This window comes from Pongo pygmaeus, chromosome 19 (genome assembly GCF_028885625.2).
Source record: "Pongo pygmaeus isolate AG05252 chromosome 19, NHGRI_mPonPyg2-v2.0_pri, whole genome shotgun sequence".
Lineage (NCBI taxonomy): Eukaryota > Metazoa > Chordata > Mammalia > Primates > Hominidae > Pongo > Pongo pygmaeus.
The window spans coordinates 46,716,264-46,735,348 of record NC_072392.2 but is presented as its reverse complement, the minus strand read 5'-3'; the positions used below and the strand labels follow the sequence as shown (position 1 = coordinate 46,735,348).

Here is a 19,085-nt window from a genome sequence, read left to right as displayed (position 1 = left end):
TGCCCAGGCTTGTCTTGAGCTCCAAGCGATACATTTGACAGTGTCTGCCTTGGCCTCCCAAAATGCTGGGATTAACAGACGTGAGTGACCTCGCCTCGCTGGGCATATTTAATTAAAGAGAATATCTCTAATTTGATTTTCCTTTTAAATTTTTAAAACTATTTTTAGAAGTGATATTTAAACTTAAACAAAATATCTTGTTATGCGTAAATTGGAGATTTGCTTTTTTTTTTTTTTTATTGTTTTTAGTTTCTCTATAACAACAATACGAGACAACAAACTGAAGCAAGAGATGACCTGCATTGCCCTTGGTGTACTCTGAACTGCCGCAAACTTTATAGTTTACTCAAGCATCTTAAACTCTGCCATAGCAGATTTATCTTCAACTATGTTGTGAGTAATTTTTCATATTTTCTCAATTTGTGTTAAGAAATCTCTTGTACCCCATAAATATATACACCTATGTACCCACAAAAATTTTTTAAATTAAAAAAGGGAAAAAATAGGCATTAAGTACAAGATAGCATGACTTTCAGAAATTGTACTTTGTATAAAAATAACAAATTTCTGTATTTGATAGATTGCCGTATATATGGATTACAGTGAATGATTCAGAGTTGACATATATTTGGAATTATAATTAATGTTTGTGTAGTGTCTCTAATTGACTCACAAAATCCTCAACCAACTCTTTGAATTAAGTGATAATTTTTTTTATTCTTGCTCAACCAAGAAATAATTTGTACAAAGTCACCAAGCAATAAATGACATAGTTAAGATTTTAACACATTTTGTTGACCCCAGGTCTTCTGATTGCCTGTTTACCATGCTGATGTCCCTGGCCTATTTTAGTTTTCTAAATATGAAGAGCCCTACCATGCTGTGTGCCTGGCCTATTTCAGTTTTCTAAATATTAAGAGCCCACAAATTCTTTAATTAAATTGGAGGGATATTTAGGATAGGATAATTAATTTTTTTTTTTGGACATTTTTGTTGCAGTATCATCCAAAAGGTGCTAGGATAGATGTTTCTATCAATGAGTGTTATGATGGCTCCTATGCAGGAAATCCTCAGGATATTCATCGCCAACCTGGATTTGCTTTTAGTCGCAACGGACCAGTTAAGAGAACACCTATCACACACATTCTTGTGTGCAGGTAGGTAAAAAGGGCATATAACAAAAATTTAAGCTCTGATTTTTACTGATGTTGGAGAAACAAAGGAGCCAGACGAAGCTACTAGTTAGTTAGGTGGAAATTATTATTTTTCAGTATTAGGTGTCTATGGGGTTGTTAACTAGTTTATAACACTTGATAGCTCCTATTTCTACAGAGAAGTTTTCTCACTTTTTCTTTGAACTTTATACTTAAGTTTTAATGATGTTAATGTCACTACTGCTGCAGTGGTTATTGGGATTAAAGAATTCTGTCAGTAGAAGTTTCTGGATAATTGGTTGAACCTGGGAGGCCGAGGTTGCAGTGAGCCGAGGTCGTGCCATTGCACTCCGGCCTGGGCAACAAGAGCGAAACTTCATCTCAAATAATAATAATAGTAATAAATAAAATTACAAACAGGGAATCTTTAATCTTAGTAAAACTGAAAAAATTTTTCAGGCAGGTGTACGCGTATAACCAGTGTTACGGCTTTTCTGCTTTGTGAATATACATGAGTTAGAATACACAGTTTTGACATGTAGGATTTTATATGCATATTCCTATCTGAATGTGCCTTAACTAGCACTTCATTTCTTTTTCCTCCTTTTTAACTGTAACTTTTCACACCCAGAAAGACAGTTTGTGTTTGAATTAATATGTAATAGGTTTGATTTACATTATGTACCGAAAGAAAATAACTAGTGGGGGTGTGCCTCTAATACTGTTGTTTTATGGTTAGTTTTATAAAATGGTGATGTTGCAGATTATCACAGATCTCAACTCCTAGTCGTGAGGTTAGATGGTATACATGTAGAGGCCATAAATCAACATTTATTTCTTTTCATTAGACCAAAACGAACAAAAGCAAGCATGTCTGAATTTCTTGAATCTGAAGATGGGGAAGTAGAACAGCAAAGAACATATAGTAGTGGCCACAATCGTCTGTATTTCCATAGTGATACCTGCTTACCTCTCCGTCCACAAGAAATGGAAGTAGATAGTGAAGATGAAAAGGATCCTGAATGGCTAAGAGAAAAAACCATTACGGTAATTATTATTATCTTTATTGGCAATTATCTTGGAACATTATTAATTTGTTTTGAAAATCGCTTACTATGAACTAGACTTTTAGTGTAAAGGAACTTTTTTTTAAAAAAAATTAAGGAATCCAGAAATGTACAGTTTTTAAAATTATGTCACTTTAAAACTTAACCAAGTCAGGCTGGTGGTGGTTGCTCACACCTGTAATCCCAGCACTTTGTGAGGCAGGTGCATTGCCTGAGTTCAGGAGTTCAAGACCAGTCTGGACAGCATGGCGAAACCCGGTCTCTACTAAAAATACAAAAAATTAGCCGGGCATGGTGGGCTAGTAGCTGGGACTTTGTAGTCCCAGCTAGTCAGTTGGCGGAGGCAGGAGAGTTGCTTAACCCCAGGAGGTGGAGGTTGCAGTGAGCCAAGATTGCACCACTGCACTCCAGCCTGGGTGACAGAGCAAGACCCTGTATCAAAACAAACAAAAAAGTTACCAAGTTAAAGGGAAGATGGATTTTCTTCAAGTAAATTTGTATTGTGTGTTTTCATTTCTATATTTATAGGTAATCGTAATTTAGGCTTTCCCTTTTTAAATGACGGCAGGTGTGCTGGCTCATGCCTGTAATCCCAACACTTTGGTAGGGCAAGTTGGGCTGATCACCTGAGGTCAGGAGTTTGAGGCCAGCCTGGCCAACATGGCAAAACCCCGTCTCTACTAAAAGAAAATACAACAGTTAACTGGGCATGGTAGCGCGTGCTTGAGATCCCAGCTACTTGGGAGGCTGAGACAGGAGAATTGCTTGAACCCGGGAGGTCAAGGTTTCAGTGAGCTGAGATCGTGCCACTGTGCTTCAGCCTGGGCGATAGAGCAAGACTCTGTCTCTAAATAAATAAATAAATTAAATTAAATTAAATTAAATGACTGCTTAAATAGAAGTTAATTTTAAGAAATGTTGCCACTTTGCTGTATAAATATGTTGTGGTATTTTTAGTTCCAAAACATTCTGTTTTTGACATTCTCACAAATTTTTCTTAAAATATGTGTTTAATAGGTGTTTTTCTTTTTCCCAGCAAATTGAAGAATTTTCTGATGTTAATGAAGGAGAGAAAGAAGTGATGAAACTCTGGAATCTCCATGTCATGAAGCATGGGTAGGGTATTTCTAAATTAATTTAAATATTTTATTATTCTTTATGGTCTTTTGCTGTTTCACATTCTAGAAATCTTGCGTGTGTTAGAATCTTATTTAAAATTCTATTAATGTATATTTGTCCCAAATTTTATTCTAGTCCAATGTTTTTTGGTTTGGCAGGTTTTTTTTAGGTACAAAGACGTTCCTTTTGGTATTATTTATAACAATGAACTAATATTATATTCATTAGTATTAATAAAATCAGGGCAAAAACCGGGCCTTGCCTTTAGAACTTGTTGGAGAGATGTGAGTCATTGCAGCATTATATATCAGGGTTGTGGTTCCGTCAGCTTTCAAGAGGAAACAGGCTGCTGCAACCCTGGTGTCCGTAGGAAAGGGTGTCATCATCATAGACCCTCCTCAGAAATCACTGGTGCCCATCCTAACTCTCGTAGTAGTGTTTCTCCCATGCTTGCAAACTCTATCAGGGTTGACTCGTTCACACTCAAAACATTTCATAGAGCTGGGCACAGTGGCTCATGCCTGTAATCCCAGTACTTTGGGAGGCCAAGACAGGTGGATCACTTGAGGTCAGAAGTTAGAGAGCAGCCTGGCCAACATGGTGAAACCCTGTCTCCACTAAACGTACAAAACTTAGCCGGGTGCAGTGTCACACACCTGTAATCCCAGTTACTCGGGAGGCTGAGGCACTAGAATCACTTGAAGAACCCGGGAAATGGAAATTGCAGTGAGCCAAGATTGCACCACTGCACTCCAGCCTGGGCAACAGAGTGAGACCCTATCTCCAAAAAAAAAAAGCCACCTTGGTGGGACCTAGAACCAGGGAGCAGCAGAAGGCAAGACGGAGCTGTAGGTTCATTTAATGACCCAATTTTCATGCCTTTTATTGCCACGTGTTACATGTCTGGAAATCCTGAAAATTACCAGTTATTACCACAATTTTTAACCATTGGTTAATTTTTCAGAATAAAACATGGCTTTTTGGATTTGTTTACCATTTCACAGAGGTGAAAGGAGAACAATTTTTGTTTCTTATTCCTTTGTGGCTGAAAGTATGTTCCCAGCTTGGTGTGGTGGCTCACACTTATAATGTTGGCACTTTAGGATGCCAAGGCAGGAGGATCACTTGAGGAATTCAAGACCAACCTGGGCAACATAGTGAGACCTTGTCTCTACTAAATTTTTTTTCTTTTTTTTTGAGACGGAGTCTCGCTCTGTCGTCCAGGCTGGAGTGCAGTGGTGTGATCTTGACTCACTGCAAGCTCCGCCTCCCAGGTTCACGCCATTCTCCTGCCTCAGCCTTCGGAGCAGCTGGGACTACAGGCACCCGCCACCACGCCCAGCTGATTTTTTGCATTTTTAGTAGAGACGGGGTTTCACAGTGTTAGCCAGGATGATCTCCATCTCCTGATCTTGTGATCCACCCGCCTTGGCCTCCCAAAGTGCTAGAATTACAGGCGTAATTACCCGGCCCAAATATTTTATGCTTTTAAGACTGCTTATGTAATTGAAGAACAGAAATTATATCTACTGTTCTAATGGCACCTGTTTAAGCTTAAGTTAGATTAAATCTCTTGAAATTTCTAAAATGGTAAGCTCATTCAGATGATTGAATCTCAGTTTCTCTATAGTTTTACTGCTTCTTTAATCATCTTTTATTTTACTGGAATTGGATATAGTCTTATTATAATGGTTATCACTATTGCATTTGACAAAAATGCTTTGTATTGCTATTCATATTCTGTTTTTATTAAATAGGTTTATTGCTGACAATCAAATGAATCATGCCTGTATGCTGTTTGTAGAAAATTATGGACAGAAAATAATTAAGAAGAATTTATGTCGAAACTTCATGCTTCATCTAGTCAGCATGCATGACTTTAATCTTATTAGCATAATGTCAATAGATAAAGCTGTTACCAAGCTCCGTGAAATGCAGCAAAAATTAGAAAAGGGGGAATCTGCTTCCCCTGCAAACGAAGAAATAACTGAAGAACAAAATGGGACAGCAAATGGATTTAGTGAAATTAACTCAAAAGAGAAAGCTTTGGAAACAGATAGCGTCTCAGGGGTTTCAAAACAGAGCAAAAAACAAAAACTCTGAAAAGATCTAACCCCATGTTATGGACAAACACTGAAATTACATTTTAGGGAATTCATCCTCTAAGAATTATGTTTTTGTTTTTAATCATAGGTTCCAAACAGGCACTGTTAGATGAAGTAAATGATTTCAACAAGGATATTTGTATCAGGGTTCTACTTCACTTCATTATGCAGCATTACATGTATATCACTTTTATTGATGTCATCAAAACATTCTGTACTTTAAGCATGAAAAGCAATATTTCAAAGTATTTTTAAACTCAACAAATGTCATCAAATATGTTGAATTGGTCTAGAAATTATTTCATAGATAAATTAGAATTTTTTTTGCATTTATGACCGGCTGTTTTTCTACTTTGTAGTTGTGAGACATTTTCTTGGGGAGGGAAAATTGGAATGGTTCCCTTTTTTAGAAATTGAAGTGGTCTTCATATATCAACTACAGAAAAGGAAAAAAATAGAAATTGAAGGATTTTTATGAAATTATATTGCATTACTATTTGCAGTCAAACTTTGATCCTTGTTTTTGAAATCATTTGTCAATTCGGAATGAAAAGTTACAATGTAAGATATTTTACATAAGTTGATTTTATAATTAAAAAATAGCACTTCTTCATCTTATGCCTGTTTGAGAAGATATTAAATTTTCACATTGTTGACAGTGAAATGCTATGTTGGTTTATAAGATTACTGACCATTTGTTTTCATGTGGATAATTTTAGTGCATTGCTCGCCCAGTATGTTTTTTTTTTTTTAACTTGAACATTTTGCTTGTTTTGGTTTTTCTTTTTTAATTAGATAATCACATGGAAAATTAAGCTGTTCGTATCTTTAAATTAGGATTGCAAACCAAGGGAAGAACACATTTGAGATTTTAAGATGTCACTTATAAGGGGAGAAGTGTTCTTAAAAAGTCAACCAGAAAACTGTTATGCCTTTTATTTCTTTGCAAGGATGTCTTTGTAATGTGTTTCATGAATAGAATATCCAATACAGATAAGCTGACTTGAATCATTTTGAGCAATTTTGCCCTGTGTTATATGTGTTTCACGCACATATTTGCAGTTGGATTTTCTCCAACAGAAAGTGGATTCACTACTGGCACATTAACAAGCATCAATAGGTTTTTATTCCAACTCCGAGCACTGTGGTTGAGTAACATCACCTCAATTTTTTATTATCCTTAAAGATATTGCATTTTCATATTCTTTATTTATAAAGGATCAATGCTGCTGTAAATACAGGTATTTTTAATTTTAAAATTTCATTCCACCACCATCAGATGCAGTTCCCTATTTTGTTTAATGAAGGGATATATAAGCTTTCTAATGGTGTCTTCAGAAATTTATAAAATGTAAATACTGATTTGATTGGTCTTTAAGATGTGTTTAACTGTGAGGCTATTTAACGAATAGTGTGGATGTGATTTGTCATCCAGTATTAAGTTCTTAGTCATTGATTTTTGTGTTTAAAAAAAAAATAGGAAAGAGGGAAACTGCAGCTTTCATTACAGATTCCTTGATTGGTAAGCTCTCCAAATGGTGAGTTCTAGTAAACTCTGATTTTGCCTCTGGATAGTAGATCTCGAGCGTTTATCTCGGGCTTTAATTTGCTAAAGCTGTGCACATATGTAAAAAAAAAAAAAATAGATTATTTTAGGGGAGATGTAGGTGTAGAATTATTGCTTATGTCATTTCTTAAGCAGTTATGCTCTTAATGCTTAAAAGAAGGCTAGCATTGTTTGCACAAAAAGTTGGTGATTCCCTCCCCCAAATAGTAATAAAATTACTTCTGTTGAGTAAACTTTTTATGTCATCGTAAAAGCTGAAAAAATCCCTTTGTTTCTATTTATAAAAAAAGTGCTTTTCTATATGTACCCTTGATAACAGATTTTGAAGAAATCATGTAAGATGATAAAGCATTTGAATGGTACAGTAGATGTAAAAAAAATTCAGTTTAAAAGAACATTTGTTTTTACATTAAATGTTTATTTGAAATCAAATGATTTTGTACATAAAGTTCAGTAATATAAAAGCTGTATTCTGTTTTGGGGTTTTTTTGTTACTATGCATTGTTAACATGTACATTAAAATTTCGATTTAGATAGCATAGTAAGATTTCAGCCTCAAATGAGTCAGAGCTAATAAGAAATTAGGAAAATCTTAATGTGAAATCCTGCTTTCAGCAGTTACAACTAATATGTCATTTATGGTATTTCATAAATATTTAAAAATTTATAGTTCAGAGTAATGAAGGAGAGATTCATTTTTCACAGCATACCTTTTTATACTATTTAAACTTTTAAGGTATATATGTTTTTCAAACCTAAAAAAGAAAAGCAGAGTTGAGTGACAAAATAAATAAGGTGACATTGAATTATAACCTAATAAATAACCAGTTATAACCCAATGAGTATAAAATATCCATGAATCTATACTCAGAAATAAATGTCTGAAAAGAAATGAATAAACAAATCTCCTGTGCAGAAAACTTCCAAATAATTTATGTAGATATTGCCCCTTCAAGAAGGTAGAACATGACTCCCCACCCAGTAAGTGTGGCTGTTTACAGTGACTTACAGTATTGGGGGTTTGAGGAGATGGGGGAGGATGTAGGGAAACCTGACAAACACTGCCTCACCCAGAGGACCAAGGTTAACATCATCAGTGATAAGTCACGACGACAGCGTGCACTCTTGATAAGATGAGAACTGCACATCACCTCTGTGGTCTTCCTCCCCAAAATGCAAAAACCTAGGCTAACCATGAGAAAAACCCATAAGGAGGGCTTTCTCCAAACTGTCAAGGTCATCAAAAACAAGGAAAGTCTGAGAAACCGACAGTCTAGAGGAAAACATGATGACTAAATATCATGTGGTATAGGATCATGAGGCAGAAAAAGGACATCAGGTAAAAACTAAGGACATTTAAATAAAGTATGGACTTGAGTTAATAACAGTGTATCAACACTGGTCCATTAGTTGTAACAAATATCCCACACTAATCGAAGATACTAATAACAGGGGCAACCAAGTACAGGATATATGGAAACCTTCTACTATCTCTGCAACTTTTGTATAAATCTAAAACTATTCTAAAATTTTAAAGTTTTATTTTTTAAAAAAGGCAAAAAGTTCAAAAAGAATATTTCTTAAAAGCTGGAATGCCAAAAAAGTTTAATAAGATACTTGAATTAAACTAACATTTTGGGGAATATTAGTAATGACCCAAGGCAGAAATAAAACACTAAAATGTATATCATCCCTAATTTATGTGGGAATGAACAAGGTTCTCTTGGGAAAATGAAATACGGAGAACTAAAGTAAAATATACACACAGTCATGCACTGCACGATGTTTGTCCACAAGGAACCACATACATGACGGTGATCCCATAAGATTTTATGTAGTACCTTTTTAAATGTTTAGATATGGTTAGATACACAAATACCTACCGTTGTGCTACAACTGATCACGGGATTCAGTACAGTCACATGACGTACAGGTTTGCAGCCTAGCAGCAATAGGCTATGCCGTATAACCTAGGTGTATAGGAAACCCTACCATCTAGGTTTGTATAAGTGTACTCTATGATGTTCACACAATCGTGACATCGCCAAATGACACATTTTTCAGAATGTATCCCCATCATTAAGCAATACATGACTGTACTTGAAAATTTTAATCTATTTTTGGCCGGACACGGTGGCTCAAGCCTGTAATCGCAGCACTTTGGGAGGCCAAGGTGGGCGGATCACAAGGTCAGGAAATCGAGACCATCCTGGCTAACACGGTGAAACCCCGTCTCTACTAAAAATACAAAAATTTAGCCGGGCGTGGTGGCGGTCAGCGCCTGTAGTCCCAGCTTCTCGGGAGGCTGAGGCAGGAGAATGGCGTGAACCTGGGAGGCGGAGGTTGCAGTGAGCCAAGATTGTGCCACTGCACTCCAGCCTGGGCAACAGAGCCAGACTCCGTCTCAAAAAAAAAAAAAAGAAAATTTTAATCTATTTTCAAATTTTGCAGTGATTTCATACCAACAGTTTAGCTCAGACTTAACAAAAATAAAATGAGAAAATGACCCTCTCACCATTAGCTGTCGCCAGAAAGGATTTGTTACTGCCCCGAGCCTTATCGGTCAGGTCTTCAGTTATGTCCATGTGTCGGTGGATTTCTTCACGCATTTCTTCCAGAATTTTGCAGAGTTCTGCTTCCCAATAATCTTTGTCTAGACAGTCAATTAATTCTGCAAGCTGGACCTTTGTGCTGTAGTACCAAATTTTATTTTCATTTTCATTTTCTGTATCTTCGCTGTTTAAAAATGGGGGGAAATACTTTGTATCTTAGACATAATGCCACTTATCTGACAGTTTCATCTACCCAGTGAAAAGTTAAAACAAAGCTTATGCACTAAAACTCAATATATGTGCTCATAAGAGATCCCTGCAGATCTTACTCAAACTTGATTTACTCTGAGAAAGGACGTCTAAAGAACTTGATACAGAGAAAGATGACCTCAAACTTCAGAACCACATGAGAGTACTTTGTGGAAGCCAGTTTCAGCTACATCTCAATCAACTTTAAGATCATCAATGTAACAATATGATGAGCAGAATGTATTTAGAATTATTTTATTTTAATTATTTATTGAGATGGAGTTTTGCTCTTGTCACCCAGGCTGGAGTGCAGTGGCGTGATCTCGGCTCACTGCAACCTCCGCCTCCCAGGTTCAAGTGATTCTTCTGCCTCAGCCAGAGTAGCTGGGACTACAGGCATGTGCCACCATGCCCAGCTAATTTTTGTATTTTTAGTAGAGATGGAGTTTCACCATATTGGCCAACATGTTCTCAATCTCCTGACCTTGTGATCTGCCCACCTCGGCCTCCTAAAGTGCTGGGATTATAGGCATGAGCCACTGGACCTGGCCTAGAATTATTTTAGAATAAAATAAATTTATTTTAGAGACAGGGTCTCACTTTGTCACCCAGGCTAGAGTGCAGTGGCACCATCATGGCTCACTGCATACTCAGACTCCTAGGTTCAAGCAATTCTCCAGCCTCAGCCTCCCAAGTATCTAGGACTACAGACATGTGCCACCATACCTGGCTAATTTTATAATACAGTTTAGAAATATTTCCATCAAAATCGTGTAAACGCTTTGCTAAGTTCTGGTTCTTGAAGGAGTTATCTCAAATAATATCTCATCCCTCTTTACTTCTGGACAATCGAAGCCCAAACTGAAGAGAAGAGGAGCTTCCTCTCCAGCCTAAAACTCTCCTAAGGTTCCATTCACTTTTAATGGATTTAAAGACTTCAACAGAGATGGTCACTAACTTAAAAGAAACAAGGCAAATTAATGTCTAGGACTAGACGTAGAGGAACACATATAATGGTATTTCTGTTCCCACTCAAAAGGAATTCAAGAGTATGTGTGAGGCAATTGATGAGAGCGAGTCTGATTTTCCTGTTCCTCAATGTCAAACTGAGGGAACTGAAAAAACTGGGCTTTCGTAGAGATCTGGCTTTAAATAGGCTAATGTGCTTATAAGATACGTGGACATGGACAAAACACAACCTCTCCGAGTCTCTAAGACATTTTATTTATCTCACTTGTAAAATGAGGATATAATAAAACCTGCCTGTGTGCCACTATAAGACTTAAAAGTATAATGATGAGGCATCTACCATAGTGCCTGGGCACATTAGTGATCAATAAATGTTAAATATTATTATTAAGGTAATAAATGAATAAAAATTTAGCAGCATTACAGGAATGAGTCACTCAGTAATTCTGAAGAAAGAAGGGCTATATTAAATCATAGATAAATGGATACTGGTGGAGTACCCTTATTCTGAAAATCTGAAATCCAAAATGCTCCAAGGTCCAAAAGTTTTTCAGTGTCAACATGCTGTTCAAAGGAAATGCTCATTAGAGCATTTCAGATTTTCAGATTAGAAATGATCAACTGGTAAGTATAATGCAAATATTCCAAAGCCCAAAACACTTCTGATCCAAAGCATTTTAGATAAGGATGCTCAACCTATATACAGTATTCACTGACTTAGCATTTTTCTTCTTGAAGCCACAGAAAGATAAATTCATGAAAGCATAAAGTAGCAAAACAGCAAATACCTGCTAATCCATTCAAAGAAGAGTTGGGATTTTTTTGGTCTGTTTTGTTTAACTTTTCTCTCTTTTTGGGGGGGAGGGGGGTGGTGACGGAGTCTCGCTCTGTTGCCCAGGCTGGAGTGCAGTGGCACGTCTCCGCTCACCACAACCTCCGCCTCCCAGGTTCAAGCGATTCTCCTGCCTCAGCCTCCTGAGTAGCTAGGACTATGGGCACATGCCACCATGCCCAGCTAATTTTTGTGTTTTAAGTAGAGATGGGGTTTCATTATGTTGGCCAGGCTAATGTCGAACTTCTGGGCTCAAGTGATCTGCCCACCTGGCTTCCTAAAGTGCTGGGATTACAGGCCTGAGCCACCACACCTGGCCACCCTCTTCAAACAAAATATGGGCATTTCCATTGGCCTAGGTCTTCACCTTGTCTACTTTATTGACTTACATTACTTACCTAGTCCCTGAAGACATACACACATTTGCCACCCTTAGAGCTCAACCAAACTGTATTGAATGCATGTATTTGGCAATTAGTGCTTGTATTTTAATTTTCATTTCACATATGTGTTCCATTTTCCTAACTAGATTGAAATAAGCCATCTCCTGTTAGGTATTTTTCTTTCTTTTTTAAAAATTTTGAGACAGGGTCTTGCTCTGTCACTCAGGCTGGAGTGCAGAGGTGCAATCATGGCTCAGTGCAACATCCACCTCCCAGGCTCAAGCTATCCTCCCCCATCACCCTCTGGCGTAGCTGGGACCACAGGTGCGCACCACCATGCCCGGCTAATTTTTCAATTTTTTTCTAGAGACGAGGTCCTGCTATGTTGCCCAGGCTGGTCTCAAACTCTTGACCTCAAGCAATCGTCCGGCCTTGGCCTCTCAAAGGGCTGGGAATGCAGGCGTGAGCTATCGCGCCCGGCCAACTATTTTTCTTTAAATTACTTTTTGGTTGTCACTTATCTCAATAAATATTAATATATGTTTACAAAACCTCCCTTTTTTTTTTTTTTGAGACGGAGTCTCGCTCTGTCTCCCAGGCTGGAGTGCAGTGTGGCGCGATCTCGGCTCCCTGCAACCTCTGCCTCCCGGATTTTACGCCATTCTCCTGCCTCAGCCTCCCAAGTAGCTGGGACTACAGGCGTGCACCACCTACGCCCTGCTAATTTTTTTTTGTATTTTCAGTAGAGATGGGATTTCACTGTGTTAGCCAGGATGGTCTGGAACTCCTTACCTTGTGATCCGCCCGCCTCGACCTCCCAAAGTGCTGGGATTACAGGCGTCAGCCACTGCGCCCGGCAAACCTTTCTCTTCTGTGAAGAACTGACCTCAGCCACTCAGGGTTGAGTCCCTGTGGTAAGGTTTGAGGGTGCCTGAAATGTCACCATGATTCGTCCCCTGGGCTAAGCTCAAACCTAGTGACTTGTCAGGTAAATAAATTAAGGTTATTTCCCGATAATACAAACCTGTAACACCGCGAAGTTGGTTTTAGGCAGGATTCCCTCTTTTCCACTGCAAAGGAGAGGTAAGTTCTTGCTAAGGCGGTCGGGGTCCTAGCTGGGACACTGGGAAACTGGCGGGAGATTGGAACATGCAGTAGTTGCATTCTGGAGTTTACTGAGGCTTTCCGAGTGGGGATTCCATGCAATAGGTCTTAGAGCCCCCCTCCCTCGGGGCGTGGCAGCCCGGAGCGTGGCTCCTGGCACAGATCCGGAGCAGTTGTCATCGGAGTCAATTCAGGACTCCAGCTCCAAGCTTCGGAGTTTCCTAAATTCTGGGGGCTTGTCTCCCTGTACCCCACCCCGACTAATTTCCCTCGGTCGCTGGCGCTGCCCCGTCCCTTAGGTCGCTCGGGCCGCCCCCCTCCATGACTTTTTTTTTCTTTCTCTCGCTGCTTCAGCCTCAGTTTCCCTAGGGGGCGGGAAGGGAACGATATTTGGGGGCTCTCCTGCATTCCTCTCTGAGCCGCAGAAGGGGAGTCGCAGGAAGGAGGTCCGGCCCGCTTTGGGCTCCAGCCAGGGGTCCTCGGAGACTGTGGTCTCGGAAAGCCTTAGACCCCAGGCATGTCACGAGCTGCGGGCCTCTCTCAGCCGCCCCACCTGTGCCCGGAGTCCATTCGCGCGGCGCTGCCCCCAGTCCAGGCGCCCCGGGCTCTCCGCCCTCAACTCAACGCTCCCGCGCTCCCCCTAGCCGCCCCGCGCCACCTCGCCCCCGTCCCAGGCTCCTCCGGTGCAGCTCACGTGACCGTGGCGGTTGAAGGCGGTTGAAGGTGGCGGTCGAAGGCGATCTTCAGTGGGGCCCCAGCAATTCGGTTGAGCCTTCTCCCTCCATCCGCTTCCGCCCGCCAGGCCCCTCCCGCCGGGCCCCTCGGGCCTCCCAACCCAGCCCCGGCGCTCCCCACCGCCCCCACTGCGCCCGGCCCTCCCTGTCAGCTTTCCCTTCTCGGCCCCCCCGCCTCAGGCTCCAACAAGAGGGGCCAGCGGGGCAAGCCGACCAAGCAGCCCGCGGCTCCCGCTGCGGAGCGCTGCGCCTGGGCCCCGCCGCCGCAGCCCACGTCCGGACCCATCGGGGGCTCCACTCGCGGATATGCGAGGCAGGTGGGCAGCCGCCAGGATGAGGTGGCACCCAAGACGCGGCTGAGCTCGCCCAGGGTGGGCAGCAGTAGCCGGAGGAAGCCACCGCGGCTGGCCAGCACCAGCGTACCGGGCTGGGGGGGGGGGTGGGGGCGGGGCAGCCACCTAGTGCGGACCACCGCGGCCCGGAGGGCCGTCAACAAAGTGGTGTATGATGACCACCAGAGCGAGGAGGAAGAGGAGGAGAACGGCGATGACGAGGAGACCCAGGAGTCTGAGGACAACTAGGAGGATGACGTGGAGGAGGACGACGATGACTCCGATTATCCGGAGGAGCTGGAAGATGACCACGAGGACGCCAGTTACTCCACGGAAAGCAGCTTCAGCAGCTCTCCAGGTACCCACCCAGCGCAGTTGCTGCAGACTCATTCCCCACCTCCTCTCCCCTCCCCCCTTTCTCACTTATATGCTGTGCATCCCGCTCCGATCTCCCGCCAACCCCACCGACCCCTAAACAGAGGGGAAATGGGAGGGCACATTAAGTGGCAAAAAACTAGATTTATAAGAGGAAAGCAGCACATTGTTCAAAATGGAGATTGCATTGTTGCAGTTTGCAGGCCACACTGGCTTGCTCCCCGTCCCCCCAACCCCCTTTTTTTCTCCTCAAAATTTGTGCCAGTGCAGTGTCTCCACCGGGCAGGATTGAAACTTGGGCAAGCACATATCCATTGCATTCATTTTTCTCCCCTTGTTTTGGTGTGGTTTTCTGGAATGAAAGAAGCCTCTTGTTTTGCAAACCTCTTTGCATTTCTAATGTGTTTCCTTTCGGATTTTCATTATATATCTGTTCCTTAAAAGGGAATTAAGGATTTGGACAGATTGTGGCACAGAAACACACAGAAAAACATGCCTGTGTTCACATCCCTAGCTGTGGCTTTTAAATTGTGTTAAGGAAATGGATCATTTGGTTTAGTAGGGGAACCTTACCTGGTCCTCCTGTTTGTTTTTATTCTTCGAGTGCTGACGGGCCTGTGCAACAGTTGCTGGTAAATGGCTGATTAAAAAGCAAAGCAGAAAGCCAAACAAGATCCAACCAAATTCGGCAATTCATCCGATTCAAAATTGTTTTGGTTATTTCTAGTTTTTGGCAGCGATGAATAAAGCTGCCCCAAATATTTCCATCATGTTTTTTGTATGAACACAATACTTGTTTCTCTTGAGTAAATACCTAGGAGTATGATTTCTGGGTTGTATTTTTATAAGAAACTGCCAAAACTGTTTTCCAAAGTAGCTGTACCATTTTTCATTCTTACCTGCAAATGTGTGAAGAGTTCCGGTTGCCCTGTATCCTCCCTAGCACTTGATATTGTCAGTTTTTGTTGTTGTTGTTGTTTTTAGCCACCTTAATAAGTATATGGTGGTAGCTCCTTGTGGTTTTAATTTGCTTGTCCCTAATGACTAATGGTTCTGAGCCTCTTTTTATGTGCATCTTTTTATTTGCCATCTGTATATCATTGTTTATGGAAAAATACTAAAATCTTTTTTTTTTTTTTTTTTTTGAGATAAGAGTCTTGCTCTGTTGCCCAGGCTGGAGAGCAGTGGCACAGTCACCACTCACTGCAGCCTCCACCTTCTGGGCTCAAGCCATCCTCCCACCTGTCAGTCTCCCAAGTAGCTGGGATTGCTTGCAAGTGCGCACCACCGTACCTAGCTAGTTTTTTGTTTGTTTGTTTGTTTTAAATAGAGATGGGGTTTTGATATGTTGCCCAGACTGATTTCGAATCCTGGGCTCAAGCGATCTGCCTGCCTCGGCCTCCCAAAGTGCTGAGATTACAGGCATGAGCCGCCATGCCTGGCCAAGATACCAAAATCTTTATTTAAGATGTTTAATTGGGTTGCTTTCTTTATTGTTATTCTTCTTTTATTTTATTTTTTTAAGACAGAGTCTCGCTCTTTCACCCACGCTGGAGTGCAGTGGCATGACCTCGGCTCACTGCAGCCTGTCATTCCCCTCGACCTTGGGCTCAAGGTGATCCTCCCACCTCAGCCTCCCAAGTAGTTGGGACCACAGGTGCATGCCACCACCATGTGTGGCTAATTTTTGTATTTTTAATAGAGATGGGGTTTTGCTATGTTACCCAGGCTGGTCTTGAACTCCTGAACTCAAGCAATCTGCCTGCCTTGGCCTCCCAAAGTGCTGGGATTACAGGCATGAGCCACCATGCCTGGCCAATTTCTTATTATTGGGTGGTAAGAGTTCTTTATATATTTTGGATATAAGTGCTTTGTTAGGTTGTGTGATGTTCATATATTTTCTCCCCATCTGTGCCTTGTGTTTCATTGTCTTAGCAGTGTCTTTTTCCCAGAGCATAAGTTTTAAATTTTGATGAAGTCTGATTTACCACATTTTTTCTTTTACAGATTTGGTGTTCATCTAACAACTCTGCCTAACCCAGATCTTGCCAGACTTTTTCTGTAAAAGGTCAGATAGTAAATATTCAGCCTTGCTGTCCCTGTTGCAGCTCTGCCACTGTAGCAATGAAAGCAGTCATAGACAATATGTAAGTGAATGAGAATAGCTGTTCCGATAAAACTTTATGAACACTGCAGTTTGAATTTCACATAATTTACAAATTATCAATTATATTGTTATTCTTTTGATTATTACAAAAATGGGTAGTGGATTGGCTATGGTTTGCTGATTCCTGGCCTGACCAACCCAAGTTCACAAAGATTTTCCTCTCTGATTTTGTTATGCTCATTGTTGTTCCACACCTTCTTTTTTCACTGTTTCCTTAAGGTAGAGTGTACATATTTATAAGGGTACATGTAATATTTTGATAGATTCATACAATGCATAATGATCAAATCAGGTTAATTAGGGTATCCATCATCTCAGATGTTTATCCTTTTTTTGTGTTGGGAAGATAACAAATGTTCTAGCTATTTTAAAATATACACTAAGTTATTGTTGACTGTAGTTACCCTACTGTGCAAACAAAAACTAAAACTTATTCCTTCTATCTGACTGAGCTTTTATGCCCATGAATCAACTTGTCTTCATCCCTACCTGCTTCCCAGCCCCCAGTAACCATCATTCTACTGCCTATCTCCATGAAATCAACTTCTTAATCTCTCACATATGAATGAGAATATGCGGTACTTGTCTTTCTGTCCTTGGCCTATTTCACTTAACATAATGTCCTCCAGTTCTATCCGTGTTGCTGCAAACAGGTTTTATTTTCCAAACCTCCAGCTTTATAGATGAAGGATTTCACCTTTTTTTTTTTTTTTTTTGAGATGGAGTCTTGCTCTGTCACCTAGGCTGGAGTGCAGTGGCACAATCTTGGCTCACTGCAACCTCCGCCTCCTGGGTTCAAGCGATTCTCCTGCCTCAGCCTCCCAAGTAGCTGGGACTACAGGCACCCACCACCATGTCCGGCTGAGTTTTGTATTTTTAGTAGAGACGGGGTTTCACTATGTTAGCCAGTCAGTTCTCGAACCCCTGACCTCATGATCTGCCCGCCTCAGCCTCCCAAAGTGCTGGGATTACAGGTGTGAGCCACCACACCGGGCCCGGATTTCACTTTTTTAATGGCTGAATAATATCCTATCGTGCATATATACCTCATTTTCTTTGATTTTTCTTTCTTTCTTTCTTTTCAAGTAGAGATGAGGTCTCACTATATTGCCTAGGCTGGTCTTGAACTTTAGGGCTCAAGCAATCCTCCTGCCTTGGCCTCCCAAAATGCTGGGATTCCAGGCTAAACTATTGTGCTCCTTTATTCATTTTTTTTTTTTAAGACAGAATCTTGCTCTGTTGCCCAGGCTGGAGTGCAGTGGCACGATCTTGGCTCACTGCAGCCTCCACCTCCCGTGTTGAAATGATTCTCATGCCTCAGCCTCCCAGGTAGCTGGGATTACAGGCGCCCACCACCACGCCCAGCTAATTTTGGATTTTTAGTAGAGATGGGGTTTCATCATGTTGGCCAGGCTGGTCTCAAACTCCTGACCTCAGGTGATTCACCTGCCTCGGCCTCCCAAAGTGCTGGGATTACAGGTATGAGCCACCACGCCCAGCCCCTTTGTGCACTTTTTAAAACATATCTTAGAATTTGTGATATATATTTTATTTTCATTTTCGTTTGGTTCACAATATAGTAAAATTTCTATTATGACTTACTCTTTGACCAATGATTTGTTTTAAAACATAATTTTCAAACATTTAGGGATTTCCCAGATATCTGTTGTTGGTTTCTAATTTAATTCCATTATGGTTAGAGAACATACTTGGTATGATGAATTAAAAAAAAAATTTAGAGGTTTGTATATGGCCTGAAACCTTTTTTAGGTGAATGTTCAGTTTGTAATAGGAAAGATGTGTTCTGCTGCCGTTAGGTAAAGTGTTTCATAAATAATAATTAGGTCAAGTTGGTTGATCGTGTTAAGGTCTTCTGTATCCTTGCTGATTTCCTGTCTGCTTGTTCTAGTGATTACTGAGAAAGGAGTGTTGAAGTCTACAACGATTGTTATGGGTTTGTTCTCTTTCTCCTTGAAATTCTGTTTATGCGTCCTGTATTTTGAGGCCCTGTTATTAGATGCAGAAACATTTACAGTTTTGTCCTCTTGATGATTATTTGACCCCTTTATCATTCTGAAATAATCTTTATTTCTGGTAATAATCATTATACTAAAAACCATTATTTGGCCAGGCATGGTGGCTCATGCCTGTAATCCCAGCACTTTGGGAGGCCAAGATGGGTGGATCACCTGAGGTCAGGAGTTCGAGACCAGACCGGCCATCATGGTGAAACCCCATCTCTACTAAATGTAGAAAAACAGGCTGGCGTGGTGGCACACTTCTATAGTCCCAGCTACTCAGAAGGTTGAGGCAAGAGAATCACTTGAATCCAAGAGGTGGATATTGCAGTGAGCTGAGATCACACCACTGCATCCC

At 40.8% G+C, this 19,085-nt stretch overlaps 2 protein-coding genes across 5 annotated transcripts in view; one reads left to right on the top strand and one right to left on the bottom strand.

The window, feature by feature from the left end:
* Positions 1-7,476, top strand: part of SUZ12 (SUZ12 polycomb repressive complex 2 subunit) — a 63,281-nt gene extending 55,805 nt beyond the window's left edge. For all 4 annotated transcript variants that reach the window (XM_054459915.2, XM_054459914.2, XM_063656132.1 and 1 more), the window contains 5 exons: positions 250-393; positions 1,000-1,157; positions 2,003-2,201; positions 3,258-3,337; positions 5,098-7,476. In XM_054459915.2, the coding sequence (XP_054315890.1) occupies positions 250-393; positions 1,000-1,157; positions 2,003-2,201; positions 3,258-3,337; positions 5,098-5,443 (927 nt within the window). In that variant the 3' untranslated portion in view covers positions 5,444-7,476. The remainder of the gene's footprint in view (positions 1-249; positions 394-999; positions 1,158-2,002; positions 2,202-3,257; positions 3,338-5,097) is intronic.
* On the bottom strand, positions 6,158-13,732 carry LOC129018318 (nucleosome-remodeling factor subunit BPTF). Its single transcript, XM_054459920.2, has 3 exons — positions 13,022-13,732; positions 9,528-9,748; positions 6,158-7,767 (listed from the first exon to the last, which is right to left on the bottom strand). The coding sequence occupies exons 1-3, from the start codon at positions 13,159-13,161 to the stop codon at positions 7,736-7,738; spliced, it is 393 nt and encodes a 130-aa protein (XP_054315895.1). The 5' UTR covers positions 13,162-13,732; the 3' UTR covers positions 6,158-7,735.
* Between the last annotated feature and the right edge of the window lie 5,353 nt (positions 13,733-19,085).

Coding starts and splice junctions, on each gene's coding strand:
- LOC129018318 (XM_054459920.2), bottom strand. CDS start 13,161: ATGCAACTACTGCATGTTCCAATCTCCCGCCAGTTTCCCAGTGTCCCA. Junction 9,749..13,021: donor CCAACTTCGCGGTGTTACAG/GTTTGTATTATC, acceptor ATTTTTAAACAG/CGAAGATACAGAAAATGAAA. Junction 7,768..9,527: donor CTTTCTGGCGACAGCTAATG/GTGAGAGGGTCA, acceptor TTTCTTTTTTAG/GTTTGAAAAACATATATACC.